The following is a 22,713-nucleotide window of genomic DNA, read 5'->3' on the forward strand; positions in this document are numbered from 1 at the left end:
TCATTTTCGGGATGTCGTTTTGAGTCTCGCGAAATAGCCTCTGCCTCACAAGGAATGGAAGCAAGATGCCATTAGCTTGGTCATTTACGGCGATTATAGGAGCTTTTGTCCTCGGTGAAACAGTACGCTTCCTTCTAAAAAAGATCATCCCTCGTAGGTCACCACACCACCACTATGTAGGTGAACTGATTTCATCATTCGAGTTCTCTGCTGGCGTTTTCGAAATCGCGGTCATTGGGAAATACTACAGCAACTTACTTGGATTTATCTTCAGTTTTACGTTCCTCTTCTTGAAGAACTCAGAGTATATTCTGGACAGAAAGGCGGCAAATCCGTGTGGACTGCTTGAAGGAATCGTGAGACGAGATGTACGTCGATCATGGGTTGTAGATTTTGTAACTAAAGTCAGCTCTCAGCTAACTGGCGCTTTGTTGGCTTTTCCTTTCATGAAACTCGTATGGCAATCTACAGCAAGCGAAATCCACTTCAAACAGCTAAGCAGAGGCTTATCATCGAGTCTTGAGGTCTCTGTTTTAGTTGGATTTTCAATAGAAATAACGGCAACGTTTGTTTTGACCATGATTGATTTCCTAACTCGAGGAGGCCTTCGGAAGTTTAATCCATTGGTTCGTGCCGGCGCTTGCGTGTTGATTTGTTATGCTTTAACTGGTACCACGGGGGTTTGGATGAACCCAGTATTTGCCACTGTCCACACTTTCCTTTTTACAGACGCAAAAGAAGACATTTTAGAGCATTTCTTCGTGTTTTGGATAGCTCCTATTTTTGGGACCCTCATCGCTATCGCTATCGACTCAAAGCTACATGAACCCGAACGTAAATCTCCTGCTATCGCTAAAACTATCTTAAAGAAACGTAAGAAACACGCCGTTTCAAATGAAGCTGCCTCACAAAATGGAAAAGTCACTAATGGGAAAGCTAATGGCGTTAGTGTGTCTAATACCAAGGCAAGGCAGCGTAAGACAAACTACGGAGCCGCGAAGAAATAAGCAAACTTTGTTACATGCTCTTTGTTGTCAGCCTGCAGTCAAAACAAATATAGTAGTTCAAAGCTTTACATTCTGCTATAAATTTACTTAGCTGCTTATTTGACAAACGAAAAGATCAAATAAACAATATCAGTTATAAAAATAAATTATGAATTAGATGCAATACGACCTGTTCTGGACAAATGGCATGGAAAGGATACGATATTGTCTTTTCGATTCTCGGGGGAAATAAATTTTAACATATAGAATTATAAATAATTTTCGCAAAAAAATGCATAAATTAAAAAATAAGAAACAAACGAAAATATGTAGAATAAAAATTATAAATTATAACATTTTAATGACGATTTTATTCGTTATTTATAAAATCTTTTAAATTTACACAAAAATACACTTATTGCTGGTTGTTAACTGGTAAGTTCACTTAGTTTCATTCATACATTTATTTATTAGCAAAATATTATCATAGTTGTGATGCAATAAAATCATATCTTTCATCATTTTGCTCTGTCAGCTGTAAATATCCCTTCCTTATGGGAATAAGATTGTTGTCTTATACTGTACTGTACGTAACACTCAAAACTCTGTCACATGACCATGATCGCGTTCGCCTTTAAATTGCAGTACCACAAGGGTGATCGAACATGATTTAACAGTGTAAATCAATAGATACTTGTCTTGTCATTCTCTTGGGAATAACATTGTTTGTTAAGTCTACTCCAATGTTACCAAAAAACAAAGAAGTAATGTGGTCTGATAATGAGGAAACATATCCCTCCCAAGCCGAAGGGAGTTAAGGCTCACCATCATTACACAACCAACTTTCCCCCACTATAAGCTTCAGACTCAGTTATAGAAATACAATTTAACTGCCATTTTTTCACTTGAGGGAAACACTGTTTACACATATATATTATGCTAGCGCTAAATTTTAAATACTACACTGCATATCTAGTTAATCCTTGTACCATTAGTGAATACTCCATTTTGAGCATGATGGCTAACTGGGTGGGTGTCTTTGCTTGATGTGAATAACAGTGGAACAAAGGTAATGCTTCCATCTGACCATCCCTATGATTATAACAAGTTTGATTAAAACTTAGTCTTAGATTTTAGTCTTAACTGTTTAGACAACAAAGGGAATCAAGAGTGGAACAGCAATGACATGTTCTTTACTCTCACCCCTGGTGTCTTGGGTTCAATTCCTGGACTTGCTATCATATATGAGGCAGTAGTGTTTGTGGGTCTATCCCTTGCCTATTTGAGGCTTTTTTTCAGTTTCTTAACTTTTCCACCCTTTGCAACACCTAACATGCTAAATTCCTATTTGATCTATGAATCAGCTGTGCTCTGACTTTGATCAACTCACAGGTTGTTTCAATCAGGTTATTGGCAAAAGTGTTGAATCTCTTTAGCTCATGGTAAGGCAGACCATACATCCAATAAAATCTATTCACATGTTGAAAATCTTTGATGGGTGTCACTTAGGAGGGGGTACTGTATGCCAGTTTTAACACCAAGTAACCCTTGTTAGTGAAAAAAGTGGCTCAATGCCTAGAGATTTGCAATGTCAAGTCTTACCACAGTTAGAAGAGCTCCTTTACTAAAGTTCTGTTGGAATGCAACTAGTTCAGGAAAGGAATCAGGAGGTCCTCTCACAAAACCACTGTTGAGAAAGAAATTACCAGAGATGTTTATTAAAGTAAGAAATGATTATGATTATTATTAATATTAAATGTAAGATTACGGATAAATCCCATAGATTTTTTAAGAACATGATGTTTCAGCTATAACTAGTGATGGCCTTCATCAGAATGATGATAAAAATGTGTGAAGCACGTACATGTAAACAAAGCATGGTAAGAGACTATGAAGCAATAAATGAGTGACATGTCTATTGTTCTCTGATGCAGTTGTCATGGTAAAGGCAGTCAGAGTCACTATTGTTCTTGATATCAAGTAATCTTACATCTAATTTCATGTCTGAACGCAAAAGCCTCAAAGATACTATGATTATTTAATGTTGCAAATAATAGTGTTTCAGAAGCAAACCTTGGAATAACTTCAAATGTTGGCTTGAGTCTTGTCTTAAATATAGCAACTATTTCTTGGGCTTTGCCATCATCATCTATGTTTTTAAATGTTTCAAGTAAAGCATTTATAAGTATGACATTTAATTTGCTTTAAAAACTTTAGGATATTTTTTTAGATTTGCATTATTCATGTATAACATAGATTATGGGGGTTTCTCAGGTGCCCCTAAACCACAGCTGAAGCTTCAATATTACTTCAGATCCTCCCTGATTCTCGGTTCTCATTAAAGGAAACTTATGTTCTGCAGCCAGCAAAAACAGCTTTTCCCAAGCTACATTGTATACAGCTAGCCATATACTGTTTTTTAAAGTTCACTTCAAGAATCAGTGTAATGGTCATCAGACATCTAAATAGACCTTTTTTGGACGTACTGTTTTCCCATTTGAAGCTGTTATATTCTTTCCAAACCCTTCAAAACACAACACAGACTGTATCATCCCCTAGAGAATCATTTCTTTGTTTAATGGCTGTGCATGTTGAGAAGATATGATATTGAATACAACTCAAACAAAGAATCTTAGTCTCAAGAGAATAACACATGGTCTGAAATGGGAAAGCATTACACCCAAGGTAAAGAGATCTATAGCCTATCCCAGTGAATGACACACTAACCTTCAAAAATAACAGCTAATCTCTCCCCAAGAGGATCCCATGCCATGCTTTTAACCACACCTCCGACTGTCACTGAATCATCTCCATTATTAAAGCAATGAGGTGATAAGTTTGCAGCTTTGACAGCCATTTGAGCACCAATAGCTGATCCATGTACATCAGTGTCACCTATTTAGAACCATGCAGAAAAAATGGCTAAATAAAATATATGAGGTGTTAGGTTTGCAGCTTTGACAGCCATTTCCACACCAATGGCTGATTCACTGTACAGTGTGACCTATTTTAAACCATGCAACAACAAAAAATAAGGAAAATGTTATCATGAATTGAAGAAAAAATCTAAATGCCTCAGCCAGGACTCTAGGGGCTCAAGTCTAGCACTCGACATATTGAGGCTATCAGGTGGAATATTTAGAGTTACCTGCAAAATGACTAATGAACTTCAAGGAATACAAAGCTGGTTCCTCTGCAACAGCAAAGAGAATGATACTGCCATCTGGGCTCCAACAAGCACTCTGAAAATTCAAATATTAAAAATGTCAGATCAAAATAGGATAATTAATGGTTAGCTAGCTAGAATGTGAGGTAGTATACAATATTCAAATTCCGTTCTGCCCATCAACAATTCAATGTACATGGCAGACAATATACTATATAATACAAACAAGAAATTCAAGGACTGATATGTTTGTCACCTTGCACCTTCCTGCCAAATTTGACCATTTTTCACAAGTCCATGTCTGAGCTTCCCAAATTCTATATTTTGATTAAAAAAAATATTATGTTTTTATTTCAGATGTTGACAACTAGTTGGAGTTCTATAGAAGAGAGATTGAAGAAGATTAATTTGATAGAGAAAGAATCAATGACAAAAATATGAAAATAGGTGATTTTACTGAGTTTCAAGAGTTAAACTTTATGCTTTGTCTTAACACTTCATTCATTTAACCATTCATTCTTATTCATTCATTCTCATTCATTTATTCTCATTCATTCATTCATCCATTCAGTCATCCATCCATCCATCAAACCATCTATCCATCCATCCATTATTTATCAATTTATTCAGATTAGAATGGATGGCTGAACTTCCACACCTGAACATTGAACCTGGGGTAGCAACAAAGAGTTTTCTTTCATCAGGAGACCAGCATGTTAATGAGATTCCTCCACCAGCTCTGTAAAGAGGTGTAGCTGTTTCCATGTTCACATCCCAAACCTAATACCGGTACATAAAGTAAAGTATATAATAGTTAGTACATTTATTAGTTATCTAAATGAGCTTACATGTATGTCTGTGGTCAGTTTAAGTCCAAAGTTTAGGACTTTACATAAATGTATAAATTATACCACATAAAATGCAAGCCTCACAATGATACAGCTATACGTATGCATTTGATGGACACAGCATATTGCCATGTATGATATTTGAGTGCTTTCAAAGAGTGCAAAATTGAATGCAAAGAGTGTATATCCAAGGAATGGTAATAATTTTACCATCATTGTGCTATCTGCTGGAGAGCCAGACACCAACAGCTGACCATTTGGACTCCATGAAATAGAGGTAACAGGATTATGACATGGTTGGGAAAGGTGCCGAACTGAGCTGCTGCCTAACCTATATACATGTAAAAAAAAGAGATGCCAAAAATGCATAAACTTTGATGGAATGTTTCATGATGGCTTTGATGTGACATTGTAATCTTAAGGGATACTACATATATTTCTACTCACCTAGTGACTGGTGATGTTGGGTCTACTGTCCATATAAAGATACCAGTATTACAACCTACAGCAAGCACTGATGCTGATAAAGGTCTGTGAATGCAATGACATACATGTACACAGTTAATGCCTTGGCTTGTGAAGACTGAAATAAGTGATAATTGATGTGTCTAAGGTTACTTAAGCTCAATATGAAAGCACAGTGAATGTCAATACATGATATTTCCTTGATAGATAATCTAATGACAAAATAGCTAAACCTTTAAAGCTTTACCTCCATGCAAGACAAGTAACAGCCTGCTGTTGCCTGTGCTTTAGTAGTGGAACAATATTGCTAACAAATATAATAAAATAAATTACTAAAGGTACTAGTAAAAAAGAGGAAGGTATACTGATAAGGTTATACAATGAAAGTAGAAAAAAGAAAAACCTATCATTTTTTAATTGTAACTGGTGCAAACTAACCTTTTCAGGGTGTACACTTTAATATGATCATCCTAGAAAATAGTTCACAAAAGCAATAATAAGCAAAAAATAGTTTGGGAAATTGGGTGCTTCCAATTCATCACTTTTGCTACTATGGTGAAGACTCATTTGATGACTTAAACTACCATTATCCTTTCCTGTGTGCTTCAAGAATTTTCCTTCAGGCTTTGACCTTTTCTCTTATCAATTGGGATGCCAAACCTGTTAGGGGCCCTGCACTCTCAGAATGATTAATGGATTTATTCAATTCAATTAATTTTAGAGATTTTGAGTTTATATGTTACCTGCCAAGCAATTGCAAACTTCGAGATGTGAGGGTGCCATCCAAATGCTCTTATAGGAGAACTAGGCCTTTGAATATTGAAAGAATTTATTGCATATCAATGTGCCATTGAAAATAAGCCATATAAGAATGGTTAAGAAGGTATGTATATTACCAGTGAGAGATGGATGAAAAAGCTGTTATCATTTCTTCTCTTGAAAGCTGACATGAATAAATTGTCTTTCAATTAGCAAATAAACAATAACATGAATTCATATGGCAGATATTAACACTTAACTGACATATTACTGTATACAGCTGTATCAAAAAGGTTGGTGAAAGTTTTGTTGCATGTTACATTTTGTATACCAAGCCCAAGCTGCATGCATTATGTGAACTCAATCAGCAAAAGGTCACAATAATATGAAATTTTCACAAACTAACATAATTTCTTCTTTGAGAGTCCTGGCATTATCTACATATGAATATAATACATTTCAGCTACCAACTGTGCAATATGTAACAAAATCTTCACCAACCTTTTTTGAAATACTCTGTATTAATAATTCCTTTAGATAAACACAAATTGAAATCTATTCAGACAGTCTGTACTTACATTAAGATGTGGGAAGGCTTTGCCATATAAAGAACCACAGAAACCAGATATAGAATCTACACCATTGCCAAGAAATGTCAGCCACTGGGGTGCTGTTGGAATTCAAAGATTGTACATGTTTGACCAACAGGGGCTATACACGTGCACACTACATGCTGAGTATTTTGTACTCCTAAGTTTCATTTAAATGTTAATTTTGTTATTTTTTATTGAAATATCAGAGTTTTACCTTCATCTCTGTTCTTTTTAAGTTCTTGAACCATTCCCATGAATCCTCTTGATGTTCTAACAAAAATTCAAAATCATAAATTTGTATCTCTCTTTCTTCCTATGCTATCAAATGAGGTCTGTATAAGAAACAGTTGGTTAACGAAGTGCATTAACAATGATGTGATTAACTAACAATAACAATTGCCATCACTGCAGCCATCACTGCCACCATCACTATCACCACCACTATCACCACCACTATCACCACCACCACTTGGTGGTCTAAAACCACTTTCATCATCATCACCATCATACATCAACCATAAAAAACTCAGTTATTTACCCTATCCAGAAAACTGCTTACTTACAAGGCATGAAACAACCTTTTCCAAAGATTTGTTTCTTCTGAACATGCTAAGAAAGGATTCCAGTCTTCATCAGCTGATTTTGACAAACTTCTTGCCGTCTTAACTCCTTCTTTATCCATATTGATCACTGGATAATCAAGACCCTGGAGAAAATAAAAACCATAAATGCACGGAGTACACACAAATGCATAGTACAGGCTATGCCATTTTATAATACAAGTAGGACTGACTATCATTTTCCGGAATTTCCAGATAAAAGGCGCAAAACTTACATGAGTGGCTGGAACATGTTTTTTGAGATCTGCTCGCTCAAAATCCTCAGACACATACTGCGTATTATATTCACAAAGAGTAACGTCTCCAGAAGCTGGAGGATCCTGAAAAACAGCAATCAAAGACATTCTGCTCTTGAAATGCGCAGATAGCTACCACATCTTTGTCATTCCGAAACGAAATATGGCGGGTTTTACAATTAACACCAGGCGTTCTTCGATGGCCGAGAAGGACTCACTCAAGTAGAGTGCAGTTTCTCTCGTTCAACTCCTAGTGACGCCTGCTAATATTTGCTGTTTGGCGGGAACAACAAATTCTAACTTTAACTTTTCCTAAAAATGTCGCAAAAATACATAATTGCTTTGTTCAGAAGTCAATAATTTTATTTCATTATGACAAAATTTAGCAAATATTTTATACGGGAACAAGGAATCTCTCTCTTTTGGCTTTAGAGATCAAGTAAACTTGTGTGAACGTTGAGACATTGCACGCAACATGGAGGAGAATCGAGGTGATGACGCTGAGGACGATGATGAAGAAACTATCGCTGTTTTACAGTCTTTCTTGGAAGAACATCATCTAAAAGATATTAGACACATACTTTTGCAAGATGATACATCAGAGCACTTTTCTGTTGTAGTCAACACATTAGAACTTTTTGATTCCAATATCCATGTTAGTCAACGGTTATTGGCTGAGCCAACGAAGACGATGCCTCTGTTTGACAGCGCACTGGCCCAAGCAGCAATGACAATCATGCAAGATACAGAGACACCAACCAATATGTCTTTCAAACCAAATCTACATGTTCGACTTTCAAACTTACCAGTTTGTCCTGAGCTGAAGAGAAATACTATACCCAAGTCGTCAGACATTGGGAAATTCTTGGCAATTTCAGGTAAAGCAAAATGATATGTTGGTGTTTTTCCCATTTCAGACCATGCATCATTCCCTTACATATCATTCTTCTGTTTTCCAATAATGCTTGAGAAGATATTTTAGTTTTGATATAGGGCAAAACAAAAATATTATTCTCAAGGGAATGATGCATAGTCTGAAATCAAATGGGGAAAATGTGTGCCTAAGCTGAAAATATTCTGTGAATTGCAGAATTCCCTGCAATAATTTGTTCATGAGCAAAAATTTATTACGATTATTACGTGGTAATTTAGAATTGAAACTGAAATCTAGTCTTAAAGCTAATACATGCATGGATGTGATTAGCAAGTCAAATGACCCACTGAAAGGCAGAAAAGGTCACGGAATTAACTAGGGTAGAAGTTACATGTATTTGCCCTTTGAAAACCTAGTAAATCTAAGGCTTAGTATTTTCTTAAGGAATAGTTTTTTATTATGCACAGTGTGGGTATCCATCCCAATTTTTTTATGCTTTGCAGAGATAAACGATGATCCAAAGTTTTATGATTTTACATAAAATATACACATTTACATATTAATGATGTAAAAGTCATTGTTCATTTCATTTGCTATGCATTATTCTATACTCAAATTACTACTGGCTGTAAATACTTATACTACTCAACTAAAATGATCATCTATTTTATTAAATTATTTAATTTAAACAAAAAGATGACAAAAATCTCGTCACACCTTTTCCATGGTCTTTTCAAGGCAGTCCAATACAGGATAACTTGCTTATTATCATTCTCAATAAAATCAAGCAAGTTGTTGTTCCAATAAAGTAGGTTTTTATGTACACCAGTCAGATGATTTTCCATATAAATATGCACATGGCCTTCAAAAAATACTGTTCCCCAATAATGTCGTCATGGTAACACTTTGATTGACATGCACCAAAATTTCATTTGTTGTGGTGCTACAAATCTGCTCATCAGTTTTATTGGCACCAACATAACAAGACTTATAAAAATGTTTTATATCATTCAGGCACAGTCATTAGAGTATCAATCATCAAAATGTTAGAGCATGAGAAAGAGTATATCTGTAAACGCTGCAAGCATATATTTTCAGTCAAGGCAGACATGGAACAGTTTTATGCTATTCCAAAACCAACAAAGTGTCCATCTTCTGATGAGTGTAATTCAACCAAGTTCACATTGCTCTCAGAAACAGGTAAGACTTTGATGTAAGAGTAAAAAGGAGCAACTTTTAGAGGGAGGTGTGGGGGTAATCCCTTTTTTTCTACAGAACAGAGCTCAAAAATAAGTCAAAATAAAATGGCATCCTTGTGAAAAGAGGGCAGGGGGAGAGAATCTGAAGTCCCCATGGCTTCACTATCGCTATGCATGCTTTCCACAAGAGCAAAATTATACATCAATATACTAGGAATCAAAAATATCTTAGAAATCATGCCACCAACAACTACTGTGTAGAGACCCCTTGCAGCGCATCGGAATGCAGCTCCATTTCGAGGACATGTAACCTCTGGTTTATTCAGCTTTGGTTATCGGTTTCAACACTTCAATTACTTAGTTCAGTAGAACACTGCACGTTCTCAGTTTTCAAAGTTTCCTACAACCGCTTTGACAGCCAAGATCCCCAACTTCCACCAACTCGCACATGGCTCTGTTCTTAAGTACACTACACCCTCTCCCTTGGGACCTACACGGGCTTAAACCCACCATAATTTCCACTTCCCGGGAGACCTGTTACAGACATAACAATAGCTTTCCAATTCTCATGAGATTGTTATTGAGCTGCTTTGATGTCACATGCAAGGGGTCTATTCAGGAATGTTTCCTGCATTTTTAAGCTGAGTAAAACCCAATAAAAAATTTTTTCATCATGTTTTAAGATGCTCAATGCCAGGGTTTCTAGTGCATCCCCCTCTAATAAACCTTGATAGCCCCATAATTGGTTGATTTACATCACCCATCCCAAACATCTTGGAATTTGTAATCAAACATCTTTGAATCCAAAAGAAATTTGTAATGTAATGTCTTTTGTAAGGTATGCTAGTTGGTATGATAAGATATTTCTCTATAGAAATTCACATGTCGTATGATGCTAAGCACAAGGGGGTACACTACCTGAACCAGTACAATAAGCCCATACATCGGACCAATGTTTTGACCTCGTCATGTTATTTTTAATCTTGAATGTAACAGGCTCAGTACCCACAAGATGTCGTGACTACCAGGAAGTGAAGATTCAAGAGCAGGTACAGAAGCTAGCTGTTGGGACAATCCCACGGTCAATGTGGGTGGTGCTAGAGGATGATTTGGTGGATTGCTGCAAAGCTGGTGATGATGTCACGATATGCGGAGTAGTGATGAGGAGATGGAGACCAATTATACCAGAGGTAGGAAAACTCCATTAATTTTATAACTATCAAATCAAAATGAGTTGAAAGTTGTATAGAATATTGAGTGCTTGTAGTGTATCTAAACGAAAATATATATACTGAAAACCTTAGAACTACATCAAGGAAATAGTCCCCTTCATAGTTCCCTGTGCCATCCTGAAAGGTAGCCGTGCCTTTGCATCGAAGCGAGATTTATGGTGAGCTCGCAATGATAGAGACATGTGAATAATTCAAGGTGTTAAAAAGGTCTCTATCATTACAAGCTCACCGTTCATCTCGCTTTGGTGCAAAGACACAGCTACCTTCCAAGATAGCGCAGGGAACTGTGAAATGGACTATTGATTTAAACATATGTACATAACCCGACATTTTAGGTGAAGTGTGATCTCGAGGTGGTCTTCAAAGCCAACCACGTGTCTGTGAACAACGAGCAGCGATCAGGTGTCATACTAACAGAAGAAATTAAACAAGAATTTGATGAATTTTGGAGACGACATAAAAATGCTCCACTTACTGGGAGGAACCACATTCTGGCAAGTTTCTGTCCTCAAGTGTATGGTTTATATGCAGTTAAACTTGCAGTTACCTTAGTGCTGATTGGAGGCGTACAGAGAATCGATAATTCGGGAACCCGAGTTCGTGGAGAATCTCACATGCTAATGGTTGGAGACCCAGGTAAACTCCACGACATGTTCGTGTTCATTTAAACAATTAGGACATTTGCATTTGAGCAGTTTTCGTATGACTGTGAAAAGCTCACGGCACAAACACGGTCGTGACACAGCAAGGGATACGGCAGACCAATCATATTGCTTGAGCCGAGAATGAACTCTCCATTCAATCAAATACCCGGAACACGACATAAGCACGGCGCGGACACGCTCACGCCAAGGTCAGACCAATAGCCGGCAACTTTCGATATCCAGGTTCAGTAATCAAACACAAAACATTTCGAGTAGTATAAAAATTTTCGAATAGTTTGTCTATTCTATTGGTTAATTTTAGCGCAGCCTTCGTGATACGTCACAAGAATACCTTAGCCAATCAGAACGTAAATTTATGATATTTTACTAATTTGTATTATTTATTTAATTATAATGCATGATACATCAATAGTACGTTAGCCAATCAGAAAATACGATTTATGATATTCCACTAGTTTGTCTGTATCATTTATTAAGTTAGCGCAGCCTTTATATGATACATTACTAGTATCTTAACCAATCAGAAGGTACGATTTACAATATCCCACTATTGACGAAGAGATAGAAAACGCGCGCGCATGCTGTGTGTAGTTATAAAGCATGCGGGGGTTGACAGAACACGAGAAAAGTGTTAGGAGAATCACGATGCGTAGCGGAGTGCTTCTCGACACTTCTCGAATGTTTTGCCAATCCCCAGGCGCTTTATAACTCCACACAGTACAGCAAGCAAGTTTTTTATTTCTTTTGTAAAATACAAATTACAATAGCCGTTATTTTGGATAGGAATGACGCAACTGAAAGTGCAAGCACGTGCTGTGTGCTCTCATAAAGCACGCGTTCCCAACCAATAAGTTATTTTATTATTTATTTTAGCACAGCTTTCATGTGATACATCACTTTTCCCGAGGCTTAGATATATACAGTTGTGCGGCACGTTTTCATTCCGGCAAATCAACCTTGATATCATCAACCTTTACATTAATCGTTTTATTTTAGGCACTGGCAAGTCTCAATTTCTCAAGTATGCTGCCAAGATCATCCCTCGATCAGTCCTTACTACAGGTATAGGGTCTACAAGTGCTGGTCTTACCGTTACTGCTGTGCGGGATTCTGGGGAATGGCAGTTGGAGGCAGGCGCGCTGGTACTGGCAGATGGTGGGTTGTGCTGTATTGATGAGTTCAACAGCATCAGGGAACACGATAGAGGAAGTAAGTTGTGTAATGACTTCAAAAATATTTTTAATTTTAATTTTAATTTTAATTTTAATTTTAATTTTAATTTTAATTTTACTGTAGTAGATGTTCTCGGGGGGGGGGGGGGGGGGGAGGGGAAACGTTTTGCTATTTCAGACCACATAACATTTCCTAAGGTCCATACACTCTATTTTACTAACTAATGAAGAGAATATCAAAGTACATGTGTTGTTTCGACTCAAACCTTAGCACCCATACATTACAGAGGTTAATTCACTTTTTGATATGAGTTTATATTCTCATTTTGTGACAAAAGTGGTGTAATAAACATGGACAATGTAGAAACGACTGAAAACGTTTACACCACGTGTCATTTTCTAGAGTAAAAAGTTACCACCACTGCATTTTTCTATTCTTAACCTGAATTATTCGATTTTTCATAATCATTCGAAAATTAACCTGAGTTATTCGATTTTTCACATTATCGATTTTTAACCTGAGTTATTCGATGGTTTAATTAAGCGAATAACACTGGTCAAAATCCAATGGTTTGATATAGCAAATAACACGGGTCAAAATCGAATGGTTTAATTAAGCGAATAACACTGGTCAAAATCCAATGGTTTGATATAGCAAATAACACGGGTCAAAATCGAATGGTTTAATTAAGCGAATAACACTGGTCAAAATCGAATGGTTAGAAAAACGAATAGCACGGGTCAAAATCGAATGGTTAGAAAAACGAATAGCACGGGTCAAAATTGGATGGTTAGAAAAACGAATAGCACGGGTCAAAATCGAATGGTTAGAAAAACGAATAGCACGGGTCAAAATCGAATAATTAGAAACACAAATAGCACGGGTCAAAATCGATTAGTCAGAAAAACGAATAGCACGGGTCAATATCGATTAGTCAGAAAAACGAATATCATGGGTCAAAATCGAATGGGTACGAAAACGAATAGCACGGGTCAAAATCGAATGGGTAGGAAAACGAATAGCATGGGTCAAAATCGAATGGGTAGGAAAACGAATAGCACGGGTCAAAATCGAATGGGTAGGAAAACGAATAGCACGGGTCAAAATCGAATGGGTAGGAAAACGAATAGCACGGGTCAAAATCGAATGATCAGAAACTGGTGTGTTTGATTCATCAGACATATCAATTCTATCCAGCGCGTGATCACATATCCTCATTATTTCACAATCATACAAACTTTACTTTATCAGGTATTCATGAGGCGATGGAGCAACAGACTATCAGTGTAGCAAAGGCTGGCATGGTCTGCAAACTAAAAACACGTACAAGTATTCTTGCTGCTACTAACCCTAAAGGAAAATACGACCCTGACGAGTCTTTAGCCGTCAACATCGCGCTTGCTAGCCCTCTACTTAGCAGATTTGACTTGGTTTTTGTTCTGGAAGACTCAAAGAACGAGGAATGGGACAAGTAAGTGACTGTTTTAGTTGGCGTCTAAATAGACCTCTTGCAGCACTTTGGACCGAGCTCAATCCGGGAGACAAAACAATAGGGTCAAATTCTCAGGAGATTGGATTTCTTTTGTTTTGTCTTCTCCCAGATGGAGCCGCTTTTCAATGTACGTCACATGCAAAGGGTCTATACGCTATATTTCATATTTAGGGCTACGTCCCCTTTTGTTTTGACGTTGTTGTAACGGGGGTACAAGTGGGGTACAACCTACAGATCTACGATCCGTCTTCTGTCAGACCCTTGTTGGAGTATGCTTGCCCCGTTTGGCATTCTTCGTTAACATCTAAACTCAAAGATTAGTTAGAAGACATCCAACGGCACGCGCTTCGAATAGTCTATCCACAAATGTCATATAAGAACTCCCTTAAAGAACTCCACCTTCCAACCCTTTGTGAAAGACGTGAACTTTTGTGTAAAACTTTTACAAAAACGTCACTCGCCCGGATAGTAAATTATACAACCTCTTACCTGAGCCCACTCCTAAAAACCATAGCTTAAGAAAACGCAGACGACTACCACTCCTTAAATGCCGAACAAGAAGGTTCAAGAACAGTTTTATAACAAGTATTGGGAAGTGGGACTAATGAATCAATTATAGACAGTTTTACAAATGTACATTTTTATTGACTTATCAATATTTAATTTATGTAGATATCTTTATTTATTTATTTATTTATCTATTTATCTATTTATCTATTTATTTATTTATTTATTTTAGATTTTATACAAATTCAAATTGTAAATCGTAAATTCAAATTGTAAATATTGAGTTTTTCAATCCTCTGGATTGCAAATCAATTTTGTCAATAAATTCTATTATTATAATCTTTTATTATTTAACAAAAATTTCATTTACCACAAATGCAAATTTTCTCGCTTTTTGATTGGGTGAGAACCGTGATGAATAAGTCAGTTGAACGTCAAAAAATTACGAATCGCTTACAGACGGAGCCAGCACTAAGCGTAAGTCGTACGTTTTGTGCAAAAAGAGACCGAAATACCGTAAGCCTCCAAAATAAGCAATGGCCCAGGGCTTATATTTGCCAAACGTGCCTTTTTGATCTAAGAACAATAGAAGTACAATAGAATCAGGTGATAATATAAAGGGCTTATTTTCGGAGGGGATTATTTTCGGAGGTTTACGGTATCGCTTATGTTAACTGTCCCAGGTCTCGCCCCAGTGGTACTAACAAGGGTTGTCAAAATATTGGAAGCCACAAAAGCCCCAGTTTGAACTGGTTGTGGGTCCATGGACCGCAGTTATAGGCCTCATAGGTTTCACAAACATTGTGTTCTAGCTTCAAAACAAACAACACCATACAAGGCATGGTGAACGAAAGGTGTTTGTTCACGAGCTAGACCACAATGCACCATGTTCGCTATCTCAGAAAAAGTCTATTCTAGTACAGTCTCTGGATTTTTCTCGTTAAACAGCGCGTTTTATCATTTCATTGTCTCGAAAATCACTCAAGGAGAAAAATTCATTTTTTTAAAGTGAAATTTATAAATAAGGTCTTGAAGTTGGAAAACAATTTTCAAACAAAAAAACGTCGTTAAGTGATTTTTTTTTTTACCTACCTCCTCCTCTTACATTATTTTAAAGTGGATGTTTTATTTATTTACAATAATATACATATATTAATATTTTTATTATTCATGTTGCTTTTTTTTCAGTATTATTATTATTTATTTATTTATTTATTTATTTATTTATCTATTTATTTTATTTTATTTTTTGTTACCGACCTCCTCCCCTACTATGTCGTTCAGTGATGATGTTATTAAGAATTAAGTTATATTAAACTTGTTGCGTGCCTAGCTTTCTTTGCCATGGAATGCACTTTTTTTTAGCCCAGGACTGTTTTAAGAGGGGATCTCATCAAAAAATCAATGGATTGTTTGTGAAATATTAAATTATTCGTCAAATCCGTTGTTCTACAGTATAATATGAATGAATAGTATGAGTCTATAGGGCCCGGTTGTACGAAGGGTGGATAGCACTATCACAGTAACGGATAAATCCTTATCCAGTGGATAAAATTGATGATGTTATCCAATAAATTTATCCGCTGGATAAGGATTTATCCTTGCGATAGCGCTATTGCCCCTTCGTACAACCGGACCCAGATGAACCCCTTTCAGATTTTGTGACATTTTTTGTTTGCAGAATTGTGTCTTCTTTTATATTGGAAGGCAAAGGCCACCCGACCAGCGACAGTGATGAAACACTGTGGAGCATGGAAAGAATGCAGGCTTATCTGTGTTACGTCAAATCACTCCGACCAAAACTAACTCCGGAAAGCAACAGGTAAAATTATCTTCTTAATTGATCTCTTTTCTTGTAACAATTGTTCAAAGTAGTATTTTTTGTTAAGAGCGAGTCCTATGCGTTTTGAAATGATTAGAGGTGCTTCACTTGAGAAGTCAGTGGAATTCGATTCTATAGGCAAAAATTGGTTCACCTGAGCCGTTATTGTCGTATTTAATACGATGTTACTTAAAAGTTTTGCACTTTTTTAAAAAATACGCGCAGCTGTTTGCTATTAGAATCTTTATTTTGGCGCATAAACACGAAATACTTGCAACCTCTCTTATTCTTTAAATTTGAGTGCATATATGTCAAAGCTCGTAACTGGAACAAATAACGTTTTCCGGTGTGACGTCATCGTTTCTTTTTTGGCGGAGTCCCGACCTTGTGTTGAGTACACCTCGAAATGACCAATGCGATGAAAGGTTTGGCCGAATGACCAGCATATATTTTGGTCTATTTTCAGTGTGTTAAGTCGTTATTATCACAATCAAAGGCAAGCAGACTCGCGTAGCGCCGCCAGGACAACGCTGAGGTTACTAGAGAGTCTTATTCGTCTAGCGCAAGCACATGCTCGTTTAATGGCTCGTAAAGAAGTAACCATTCAAGATGCTATCGTAGCTGTTACATGTATAGAATGTTCCATGCAGAAAACAGCGCTGCTGGGATCAATGAACGCGTTGCACACTAAATTCCCTGATGATCCAGAAGAAGAGTTCAAGCTACAGGCTGAGATTATCTTGAAACGACTCGGCTTGAATGATTTGCTGGACAAGATTCATTCATTGCCAAACACGGCCAGGGAGCCTGGTGATCAAAGTGAAAGAGGTGATGACGAAGAACGGGAATCACGTGGTCTAGATCATGTGAGTACAGATAATGACAAGAGTAGTGAGAATGAAGCAAACGAATCATCAGGAAGGGACGTCAAAGAACCTGAAGGGAACGCATCACGTGATCACGATAATGAACTGCTTAATGATGAGAATATTGGTGGCAACTCACATAGTTTAGACCAAGTCATTATCGAAGACGAGTCACGTGAGCATGGTGAAATCGATGATAACAGCGATAAGAAAATACGTGATACGGAAGAGCTTAAGTCACGTGACCACCGTTCCGATATTGACGAATCGGCGGTTGTTGACGACGATGATAGCGAAGGAACACCCTCTCCTGGTACTATAACCTCTCAAGCATTTGATATCGAAAAATTGAGTCCTGATAGAGCGAGTTTGGGATCTGCATCAACGAATACTCAAGACCTTGATGTGGAGACGTCTGGTAACAACTCAAGTGAGCGCGAACACGAGATTAACATGGCTGGGAAAACTATTGAAGATAACAAGATAGGTAATAGCAATGAAAAGGGTTCAGCTAGTGTAACGTCTAGCGTCTCGCGTTTGGCTCGATTCGCTGTTAAGAACACAAAGGACTCGGGTAATGCTAAAGAACGTTCGGCTTCTCTAGGGAGAGAATCACAGCTTGTTCCTCCACAAACAGACACAAGTGGATATCAAGAATCCAAAGGCGATGCTCATATTGTGGCTCAAATAGAAAATACGCAGAATGAGAGTCAAAAGAACAAAACAAAAAAAATCTCTCCGCAAAATAACAATATACTGAATTTATTTCGAAAGCCTTCTGCTCAAAGATCGTCTCAACTCTCTACACAAATGTCTAGTGTCAGCCCAAGTTCTCCAAATACGTCACTGCCCCCAGCTAAAGTAGTATCCAATACAGATGCAGTAGTAGGGAAAGCCCCAGTGATCACCCCTAGTATTTTCAGCACAGATGACTTGTCGGATGAAGAATTAGAAGTTGATTGGCCGAGCGACTTTCTTTCCAAGGTTGCAAAAGCTAACACCACTAACGTTGGAAATGAAAGCATGTTGGGTAAAGCTGGTAAACGAGGATTGTCTGACGAGAATGAAGAACCAAACAAAAAGAAAAGAAAAGAAAACTAATTTGAAAATATATATAATCATCACAAATACCGTAAAAACTTGACAAAGGTACTTTTAGAAATACAATTTAATAAGGAAACTAGTTGTAAAAGACAACGTTTCGCTGTCATCTCGACAACATCATCAGGTCTAATGAAAACTGTAAACTCTACTATATCTTGATGTAAATATAGCTAAAGGAAGTGTGATTGAACTTTCACTTCCTTCCTTAAGGGAAGCACGGGTTTTCTCATCAATGCGACCCGAGTTCGAGTTCCGCCGGGTTCGGTGTTGTATACGAGTAGAATTGTTTGTTGGTTCTCTCCTGTGCTTCGAGAGTTTTTCTCTGGGTTCTCCGGTTTTCCTCCCTCCGCAAAAATCAACTCCTAAATTCCAATTCGATCACGGAATGAGGGCCACAGGTTTGTTAGCCACTGGCTATTAATTGCTACCCTCGTGAAAAAAGGACGTTATTTAGCTATATTTACATATAGTAGAGTTTAGAGTTTTCATTAGACCTGATGATGTTGTCGAGATTTCAGCGAAACGTCTTTTACAACTAGTTTTCTTATTAAATACCGTAAAACCTGGTTTATAAGCCTTGGGCTTCTACTCATTTGTACAATGGTATATTATTATCGGCATGACATAAAGCATGTGATCAGACGTGTCAGCTCTGAAGCGTACGCCATTTTGGATTTTGGAAGGTTGACGGAGAAGCCTGGGGACGAGGCTGGTTTATTATTATGGGTTTGCAACCGGGCTTCATTGCGTGATAGTAGGCTTATAATCGCGGTAGATGTGGGCAATGGGGTACATGTAACCGGGATTTTACGGTAACAGACATTTTTAAATGACGAGAGACTATCGTGGATAAAACTGTGTTTGTTCTGTTGGCTGTTATTTTACACTTGCACGAAGAATAAATAAAACATTTTAACCGGTTTAGCCATGGGGTGATGCCCGCTGTGAGAAATTGGAGGCCGTTCAGATGCTTTTCATGAATGAGAAGAACTTACTCTTCGGTAAAACAAGTTAACGCTTAGAATGACCCTGCTTTAAGCTATAGGTCAGTCATAACCTAAGACCGTTAAATTCTTTATTTATCGCTTTCTCCGATCAGTAGTCAATAGACCTCTTTAGTTTGGGTTTAAAAAGAAATACACAAGATTAAAATGACAATAGATTGGTCTCTTAAACCATTAAACTAAACCTAACCCAACAAAAGAAGTGCTTTAAGTGCAATCAAGAAGCAGGTTCCGAATAGTGCGGTCAGTGGCAAGAAGAAGGCATGCATGGAAGCTGTATGTGATTATAACTATTTAGCAATTGATGGTTTTCAACCATTCCCAAGAGAATTAAATAACAAAAGACACAGCGGCCATGTTGGAGGATATAACAAATGAACTCATTGACAATTCTTTTGTCAAGTTCCTCCAAAATGGTCGCCGTGAAAACCATCAATAAGTCCTCGAGCCCGAATGGGCTTGTTCCAGGTTATCGAAAATTTGAAGGTTTCAATGTTTGTCGTCGCAAATTCTCATAGAACGAAAACTTTTTTTTTTCCGATGATAAACATAGGGATATTTTTATCGAACATTTTAAAGCTGATGTGCAGCTAAGATGACTCTGCGTAGTGGAAGAACTTACACACATTTAAACTAAATAGAATAATATTTTAATAGTATTAACAAGGTGAATTTTTAAAAAAACGGCTCAAAAGCCGTTTGTCATTGTATAAGATTTTAACATGAATTTAAAATACAACTTTAAGTTAAACTTTCAAATCGACATTAAATCTATTTCATACTGATTTGGCGTAAAGGGAAAGAATACTTCTCTAAAATAGAAAGTGCTTAATTGGGTAAATGATATTATTGGAAAAATATATAGAATATAATTATAACAATGGCATTTCCACAGAGTGGCTCTTCAACAACTGAATTTTATTTGGAATTTAGACGGGTATTGGTCATTTCGCCATTACGGATTTAATGAGGCCCTTCAGAACAGAGCGGTGAGTTTAGGTCATTAGGACTGAGTTATTACGTAATAGTCAGTCGATATGATTGGCTATTTGCAGTAACAGGACAGGTGACCCTGTTTTGCCCAACCACCACTCTGTTCCATTCAGGCAATCGTTTATAAATTAAAACCAAATGTATTTAAGGTGCCGCCGGTTAGAAACCATGATCCTTTGCGAGAGTAGACGTTGCCATGGAAACTAATGCATGTTATTAACTCAATGTTACTATTATAGGAAAAAAGGTTTGGAAAAAGTGCTGAAACTAAATTATTTGATCTCTCAAACCGGCAGAACAAAGCACATGGAAAAAATAGTAATTAATTGTCTTATCTTTTTCAAAGGGTTTAGAAGTGTGTTTTTTTTTTCCCCAAAAAACAATTCTCGTTTAGAGTCATCGACTCCCCAAAAGGCATTTTTTAGTGTTTATGCAAGGTTAATTACTTATCATACATTCACATCCTACTGGAATATCATTCTGGTATGCATACCACTGAGTGCAAGGCGCGCCTTTTGTCTTGCGCATAAATTTTCTTCTTTCGTACGTGGTCACGCAATCCATGGTGGTTCTGCAGCCTCGTTTTACAATTCCGTTCGAGTTGGTGCCGTTACAATGTTTTACTCTTATTTCATCTGGTTGAAAGTCGTACTGCTTTTGATTCAGATATTCATTTGTTTTCCAATGTTTTATTTGTATAGTACAAGGATTGTAGTGCCTGGGCGAGTATTGGACTGTTTTCCATATTCTGGGGAGTCTTGACTCACTGTAGAGAAGAGAAAATTTTAATTTTAATTTATAGGTCTCTTACGATCAAAAGGTACTTTTTGACTTTGTGAAGCGAAAAATTTCTGGTTCTGAGTTCTGGTCCCGCTTCGCAAGTAGCAAGGCACGGTGAAAAATAGAGGTTTTTACCCAAGCTAGACCACAATGCACCATATTCACCGTCAGAAACGGCTTATGACTAAACATCGACATGTGTAAACTTACTGACAGATAGTTCGATTCAGTAAAGGCAACTTGGCATTTAAAGAACTATCGCAATCAATCACTTATTCATTTGGCATGTCACTTAAGTTTGCAAGTCCTTATTACAGTACAAACAAGCGTGCAACCCAAATACTACTTAATTGTGATAAATTATGCTAGTTATTTTGTTTTCTATTGCTAAATTAGTGTTATTTACAAGGGCGGATCCAGGGTTTTTTGAAGGGGGGGTCTCGGGGGTAAATTTAGTGGGCAAAGGAATCCCAGTCGCATTTTTACCACCGGAAGCCCATTTGACCTCAGGAATGACAGGGAGATCGCGACCCCCCCGTCCCTCCCCTGGATCCGCCCTTGATTTAGTACTAAATAGGGCAAAGTAGTATCAGTATTATATGTAACCAATACATTCCTCTTCATCTTGCCTACCCTTTCCCTTCATTAATTCAGGTTTTCGTGAAGAGTTAAAAGCTTGTTTTCATTTCATATTGCATTTCGAATGTGAACAAACATGTGAGTCTAAAAAATGAATATTGATCGAGACCAAGAGAAAATGAACTAAGTAGTTCATATTTTCTTGTCGAGACGTTATGCAAGTATGTAATCTTTATTACTAATCCAAAGACTTCTAGTTCTCTCCATCTGTATTGATCTTGGCGTTTCTTAGGAGTTACGGCGAAAGAATATCATATTCTCAGTGATGCTCTTAAAACCGTTCATCAAAAATCTTCAGTAAATCTGATTAACCTTGACTTTGACTGATTGTCTTGATCAGGTGGGTGGTTCGACTGGTGATGAATTATTGCAACCCTGTATACCTAGATTGATTCTTATAATAAATCAGTTAAGCCATCTAATCAGGCCTTTGAACTATATCTGGGTGGTCCTGCTGTTCGATCAAGTTTGTTTTAAATGCAAAGAAAGCCGTAGAATATCCGGTACCCTGGTGTGTCCGCACCTGTTACCTGTGCTATTCATATATCCGGTACCCCATGCAGAGTGTCATCTGCATTATTTATTTGTAGGCGAAAATGCCCACTTTTAACTACAGGAAATAGATTCGCCTATGAAAATGAAATAAGAATAGTTCTTGAGCTGAAAGGATTATTTTTACCGATTCTAGAT

General features: G+C 37.2%; 4 protein-coding genes across 5 annotated transcripts in view; 2 read left to right on the plus strand and 2 right to left on the minus strand.

Annotated features, from left to right (window-relative positions):
• LOC116301815 (putative aquaporin-10) lies at positions 1-2,122 on the plus strand. The gene has a single exon (XM_031710936.2). The coding sequence runs from the start codon at positions 66-68 to the stop codon at positions 1,005-1,007; it is 942 nt and encodes a 313-aa protein (XP_031566796.1). The 5' UTR covers positions 1-65; the 3' UTR covers positions 1,008-2,122.
• Positions 1,335-8,720, minus strand: LOC116301814 (aladin). Of its 2 annotated transcripts, XM_031710935.2 has the most exons (18): positions 8,480-8,720; positions 7,653-7,757; positions 7,381-7,523; positions 7,032-7,087; positions 6,803-6,894; positions 6,362-6,408; positions 6,209-6,275; positions 5,904-5,935; positions 5,713-5,772; positions 5,448-5,531; positions 5,211-5,331; positions 4,811-4,932; positions 4,409-4,469; positions 4,135-4,228; positions 3,714-3,881; positions 3,060-3,135; positions 2,589-2,673; positions 1,335-2,078 (listed from the first exon to the last, which is right to left on the minus strand). In XM_031710935.2, the coding sequence occupies exons 3-18, from the start codon at positions 7,497-7,499 to the stop codon at positions 1,959-1,961; spliced, it is 1,404 nt and encodes a 467-aa protein (XP_031566795.1). In that variant the 5' UTR covers positions 7,500-7,523; positions 7,653-7,757; positions 8,480-8,720; the 3' UTR covers positions 1,335-1,958. The 2 variants fall into 2 exon arrangements, with proteins under 2 accessions (XP_031566795.1, XP_031566793.1); XM_031710933.2 differs by lacking the exon at positions 8,480-8,720 and having other exon boundaries at positions 7,653-7,846.
• LOC116301811 (uncharacterized) lies at positions 7,935-20,273 on the plus strand. The gene is made up of 8 exons (XM_031710931.2): positions 7,935-8,551; positions 9,562-9,747; positions 10,743-10,936; positions 11,314-11,614; positions 12,640-12,852; positions 14,068-14,287; positions 16,497-16,637; positions 17,104-20,273. Exons 1-8 carry the CDS (start codon positions 8,149-8,151, stop codon positions 18,602-18,604), a joined length of 3,159 nt encoding a protein of 1,052 aa, XP_031566791.1. The 5' UTR covers positions 7,935-8,148; the 3' UTR covers positions 18,605-20,273.
• The window catches only part of LOC116301806 (uncharacterized), a 17,001-nt gene continuing 14,526 nt past the window's right edge, over positions 20,239-22,713 (minus strand). Inside the window, exon 3 of the mRNA XM_031710924.2 lies at positions 20,239-21,370. Coding sequence (XP_031566784.1) covers positions 21,043-21,370 — 328 coding nt within the window. The 3' untranslated portion in view covers positions 20,239-21,042. The remainder of the gene's footprint in view (positions 21,371-22,713) is intronic.

This window comes from Actinia tenebrosa, unplaced genomic scaffold (assembly GCF_029948245.1).
Source record: "Actinia tenebrosa isolate PJP-AT-01 unplaced genomic scaffold, QUT_ActTen_1.0 PGA_scaffold4__44_contigs__length_22323623, whole genome shotgun sequence".
Classification (NCBI taxonomy): domain Eukaryota; kingdom Metazoa; phylum Cnidaria; class Anthozoa; order Actiniaria; family Actiniidae; genus Actinia; species Actinia tenebrosa.

Coding starts and splice junctions, on each gene's coding strand:
- LOC116301815 (XM_031710936.2), top strand. CDS start 66: ATGCCATTAGCTTGGTCATTTACGGCGATTATAGGAGCTTTTGTCCTC.
- LOC116301814 (XM_031710933.2), bottom strand. CDS start 7,781: ATGTCTTTGATTGCTGTTTTTCAGGATCCTCCAGCTTCTGGAGACGTT. Junction 6,276..6,361: donor TTTTCATCCATCTCTCACTG/GTAATATACATA, acceptor CAATATTCAAAG/GCCTAGTTCTCCTATAAGAG. Junction 4,229..4,408: donor ATTTGGCAGGAAGGTGCAAG/GTGACAAACATA, acceptor TTGAATTTTCAG/AGTGCTTGTTGGAGCCCAGA.
- LOC116301811 (XM_031710931.2), top strand. CDS start 8,149: ATGGAGGAGAATCGAGGTGATGACGCTGAGGACGATGATGAAGAAACT. Junction 9,748..10,742: donor CACATTGCTCTCAGAAACAG/GTAAGACTTTGA, acceptor TGAATGTAACAG/GCTCAGTACCCACAAGATGT. Junction 16,638..17,103: donor CTAACTCCGGAAAGCAACAG/GTAAAATTATCT, acceptor GTCTATTTTCAG/TGTGTTAAGTCGTTATTATC.